At 38.8% G+C, this 5,416-nt stretch overlaps 1 protein-coding gene across 1 annotated transcript; it reads left to right on the top strand.

Moving 5' to 3' along the window:
- Positions 1-3,973: 3,973 nt before the first annotated feature.
- KRTAP26-1 (keratin associated protein 26-1) lies at positions 3,974-4,528 on the top strand (the record flags this gene model as incomplete). The annotated part of the gene is made up of 1 exon (XM_084232731.1): positions 3,974-4,528. One exon carries the CDS (start codon positions 3,974-3,976, stop codon positions 4,526-4,528), a length of 555 nt encoding a protein of 184 aa, XP_084088857.1.
- Between the last annotated feature and the right edge of the window lie 888 nt (positions 4,529-5,416).

Genomic DNA, 5,416 nt, shown 5'->3' with positions numbered 1-5,416 from the left:
TACCTTCTTGAATAGGGATGATGTGAGGATTGTCAGTTAATACAAATAAAACACCTAGAACCATATCTAACATATAAGGAACACTCAGTAAATAGTATCTATAAATATAACTGGAAAATAGTAAATGAGACACATACAGAAAGAATTTTTTCCTTGCAATTCAAAGGAGTGTACTGTGTGTATATGTGAGTGTGTATGTGTGCATGTATATATGTGTGAATTGGGTAATGCTAATTACACAAACTTAAAACTGGAGAGATTTAGATTGGTCAAAATGGCCTGGAAAGTATTTAAAAAAGGGATAATTGAGCTGAGTTCTGAATGATGGATAAAATTAAAGAAATATTCCAAAGGATAAGTTAGGAAGAGTGAGGAAATTGTAAAATATTAGATGGGGAGTTAGTATAGACATGAATAAACAATAAAAAGAGAAATCTCTATTGGGAAGCAGAGGGAACTGAGTAATTATTTATACAATTCTCCATGGACAAAAAGAGTTATCATCATCTTGGAGTAAGAGAACGTCAAGAAAAGATACAATTTTACTGAATTCAGCTAAACACAGTATTCAGGCTAAAGAGAACCCAATAGACATGGAAGTCAAAGATGGCAGCAAGACATGTATATTCACCAAAGGCGAACCATTTCAGCCAGAGTGATAGCTGTGATAACAGAAAAGCAAACGGAGAAAACCCCAAATATTAGTAGATTGAGGGGCAAAGAATTACAGTAGATTTTCCTTCTTTCCAATCAAGAGTGCAATTTATTCTTAGTACCCTCTTCTTGATATCAGTTGCTGGATCACTGTGCCTGTAGAACAAAATCCTATCTACTTTCTTGATGATTGAATGAGATTCTATATTTGACTTTAAATTTGGTTACCAAAGTTCCCTCCAAGAACCCTCCCCTGAAAGACTATGTCATCACATTTCCTGCCTTGGTACCTTTTGCCAAAACCTGAAGTGTCTTCCTTTTCTACAAACCCTATGATTTTCCTCTATCCTTTAAAATTAATATCAAATGCCAAATTTTGTGAAAAGCCAATGAGCAATGTGTGCCCTTCTCTGTATGTCATTTATAGAATTTAGTACACACTGACGGCACAGGGATCTGTCCTACCACACCTACAGGTTTGGAGGTATCTGGGAGCAGAAACCAATAGCATCTTACATCATCGCCAGCATCTACCAAAGTTACCAGCACATCAAGAGCTCAGGAAATACTTGCTGAATGAATGAAAGTCATGTAATTTATTGACATACCTTTATTGTCACAATGCTCTGAAGATTCTGTGCAATCAAGAGAAAGTTAGGGTTGTTCCTTCAGAGTAGAAAAGGTAGGTCTCCTGGTTCGTTGAAGAAAAAGTAACAGCGCGTAAGTCTGGAGGAGCACACACAGCTCCCCCTCTATCCCCAGGCTCTTGCATCAGAAGACCTTTGACCTGCAGTTATAGGTCTGCTAATAAGGTACCTGCTGTGATGCCCACATGAGCTCTTCCCTTTAGTGACAGCCACTGGACACCTGCTCACCATATATCATATAAAGTGCCACTTACATTCTTTATTTTGTGAAATTGCATAGATTTTTCTTTTAGTGTTACCTATTCACAACAGAAAAAAAGTGAGAACATTGTGGTGGTGTGCTAAAGGAATCAAACCCAAGATCGTACTCTGTGGAATAGGTAAATCATGCCAAAGCAAGAGTAAGGATTACTCTTTTATATAGTGTCTTTGCAACATATGTTTAATTTTTTTTATTATATCACAATATATTCTACAAGTGACACTGAAAATCAAATATTAGTAATATTACCATTATTCCATAAAATGATATTGATATTGATAATGATGGGGGATCAGAAAATTTATGCAAATTAGCCAGGGTCATGTAGTTGGTAAATGGTAATATCAATACATCTCTATTTAATGCCACAGTGAGCGGGGAAAAATAACTCTTTAGGGGTCAAAGAATTTTCATTCAAGTTGTTTTATTCATGTCAGTTACTATAACTTTCTGCATTCTAAGTCTATTAATATTAATACTTAAATTAAAATAAAAAACCTGCCATAAAGCAGTGTGAGGTTAAAGTGTCATGATGCATATGGGTAACTGTACTGCTAGATGTTGCCCAGAGTAGACATGGAATAAATACCAACTTCCTCTCATCCTACCTCTCTTCTCATGGAGAAGTACCCATGGATACACTCAACATGACCAACATGTACACACATACAGACAAGATACTGATGTCCTAATGATGCAATGTTGGGCTTCTGCTGACACTAGAGCAGAGCAGGTGTAAAGTGCATCACCATATAAATTTGATAAGCATTCAGTTAAATATGGCTGTAACTATTACTAACGCCATTCAGCTGATGCATCCTGGATTTCACAAGAAGACTCTAGTGACTGTGTACAGAGTATCAGGTGATGAGGGACAGAGGGGTGGAGATTGGGGTTGCAGGGACACCACCAGAAAATCAGGTCCAAATCATCGAAAAGTAATTTTCTCTGACCTAAAATACTGAGATTATGTGAACATGTTCACCCAGAACCTCAGAGTAACTATATCATTTTATTTTCATGTATCTGCCCAGTGGTGAAATAGTCCTATGTTGACTCACAGAGGAAACAAACTTTGTTTTAAAAATTACACTGCTCCTGGAAAGAGGAAGATTATGAATGTAGGTAAATCCATCAAACGTGAAAATGGAAGAAAGTAGTGTGATTTTCACTGACTTTTTAGCTAAAGGGACTTATATACAGCAGATAGTTGCAATTGCTATTAAAATAATGCTGGGAGATACTAGCTATGTTAGTAAATGAAAAAAAAATAGTGGCAGGTTATAGGCTAAACACCAGCATGCATCTTTGGCACTATTTTTTTTTAACCAGAAAATATGTGCCCCAGCAGTCTTCAAGGTATTCATCCTTAGGTAATCTGTACATTTATTCTGATGCTCTTGCCCAAGTGATAGTTTGGAAGCTCCTCTTTGAAAATAAACATCAGGAAAAATGTAAGATGTAAAATCAAATCCCTGTTCCTTTCTTAATTATGTCTAATGTTCTTTAAAAATCAAAAAGAAATGGTTTTCAGTTGGAACATCAGTGTCCATGAAATACATAATAACTTGGAAAAATGTTGTATTGCTTAACTTTATTAAAGGGTTTCTAGTTATTTGCTTTTGTTTAGAGTAAGATCATTAATTTTAACTGCATCCATCCAACTAATTTGTCCACTTTAAGAATATCTTACCCTTAAACAAAGATTTAAATCTGACTCAGATTATTTATTTAAATGAATAAAATAAGCATGACTTTTGAAAATAGAGATTTTGGTAGGAAACCACTTTCTACCAGGATTCTAAAATAAAGTAAAGCACAAATTTGAACACTTTGAAATTTTGCATGACATAACACTTTTAAACCCATTCTCTCTCAAATCCTGTAAACTGTAATATTCTTCACATTCTTTTACAACATCCTTGCTCCCGAGTTTCTTATTTTGGGAAATTTCCAACCACAAAGGAATTTCCCCTCGAGGAGAGATCATTCACCATAGTTTCAAAAAGTTTGGTACCACCTTTAAAAATAGTTCCAAGACAAGAATTCCAAGAATGGTTATCCAGTGGCGGCTATAATCGGAACAGGTGAATGGTCTTCAACAGTATGTGTTTTGCTTGGACACTTTAAGAACAGGAGATCCTATTAAAATTCAGCCACACGGCTTTATAAATATAGCTAATCGATGGAAGGCATTGCAAGAAACATGCAGTTTTATGGGCGGTGCGAACACTACTTCCTGCGCTGTAATGAGTTCTGATGCAGCCTCACACAACGAGGAGGAAGTGAGTCTGTACACAAAAACACCACCTTGTGGGGATATATAAAGGGTCCGTCCAAACGAGGAGCACATCAAAACCAGACACTGTCTTCTCACCAGTCAACCACAGACTGCTCCGAACACCTCACTATGTCTAGCTCTGACAACTGCCCTGGAAGCTGCAGCGTGGGATCCCTGAGACATCCCTGCCATGTTCCTCTGACCTCCTCCATGAACCTTTGCCCTTCTGATGGGAGCTGTGGAAATGTCCTCTGCTTGCCCAGTGGCTGTCAAGACCATCCCTGGCACCCGGACAACCTCCAAGAGGTCTTTGGTGAACCAACCAGTTGCCAGCCTGTCCACTATGAGTGCAGCACCTGGGAATCTTCTGGCTGTCCTCCTGCTGCGTGCTACGTGCCCAGGCCCTGCCACAGACCCAGTTTTGTTCCCACTGCTCCGTATGTCTCCAGCCCCTGCCTCCCTATAACTCTGAGGCCTCTGAACTACGTGCCCAGCAGCTACCGGCCCCAGAATGTGGTCATGTATGGAAGTCGCCCAGCGGGTTACCTGCCCTGTCGTCCACAGCCAGTCACCATTGTGTCCAGCGGTCTCAGACCCGTGAGACCTCTCTCCAGTGGCTGCCAGCCCGGGACCCGGGTGTTTGGCACTTGTCGTCCATCTTGCTCTGCGATGGGAGGCCAGTAGCTCCCTAGTTCCAGCCAATAACCCTGCTGTGGATCCAAGAACAAAATTCTTGGATCTTTGTGGGCTTGTGTTTCTTCACTAGTAGTGACTTTCCTTTCCTTTTCTTTTTTTAAATTTCTTGCCTGATTTACTACAAACTATTTCCTTTGCATTTCTATCTTTTTTTTTTTTCATCTCTCCTTGACATAAAATTGTTTTGTTTCAAATGCTATTCGGTGTCACTCGGTTGTGGGAAAAAAATGATTGGCTTCATGTTGCAATAAATGAGATTAACTCAGAATTAAGAATCTGGTTCATTTATTTGTTCTTCATTATTTCATTTTGACAGAGAAAGAATCAATTTCAATGCCTGCAAGATAAGTAGCTAGGTCACGGGGTACTCACACATGTGGTCATATGGCCAATACACATGACAATCTGACTTTGTGGAAGAGTTTGACAACTTGTTCCTCAAACTGCTACCTAGATTTCTGATCATAGGAACTTCAGAGGCCAAAAAATTCCCTGGCAGAGTTATTCTGAAAAGGTATGATTAGACATGATCTTATTTCTTTCTTCCAATGAAAATACTTCCACCAGAATGTCCTTTCTAATTGCAAACTGAACCATATTTCCTTCCTTCGTAAGCATGTGACGGCTTCCTGTGTTGTAGTCCCATTATATATAAATCCATACCCTTTACCATAACATCTGGCTCCCTTAATTATCTTTGTCTGCCTTTCTTTCTGATATAGATGTCATCCTCTTTTTACTATTGCAAATACTGAGCACCCACAATTCTGACCTACACACAGATCCTCAAACATGCTGCGTTTTTGCAAGTACCCCCCTCTGGCATATGGCATCATCAAGACCAGGATGCACATCTAAACTATCTACCTTGAAAAT

The sequence above is a fragment of the Talpa europaea genome, assembly GCF_964194135.1.
Source record: "Talpa europaea genome assembly, chromosome: 4".
In the NCBI taxonomy this organism is placed as follows: domain Eukaryota; kingdom Metazoa; phylum Chordata; class Mammalia; order Eulipotyphla; family Talpidae; genus Talpa; species Talpa europaea.
Note: the sequence above shows the minus strand (reverse complement) of the source record. Positions and strands in the feature narration are given on the sequence as shown.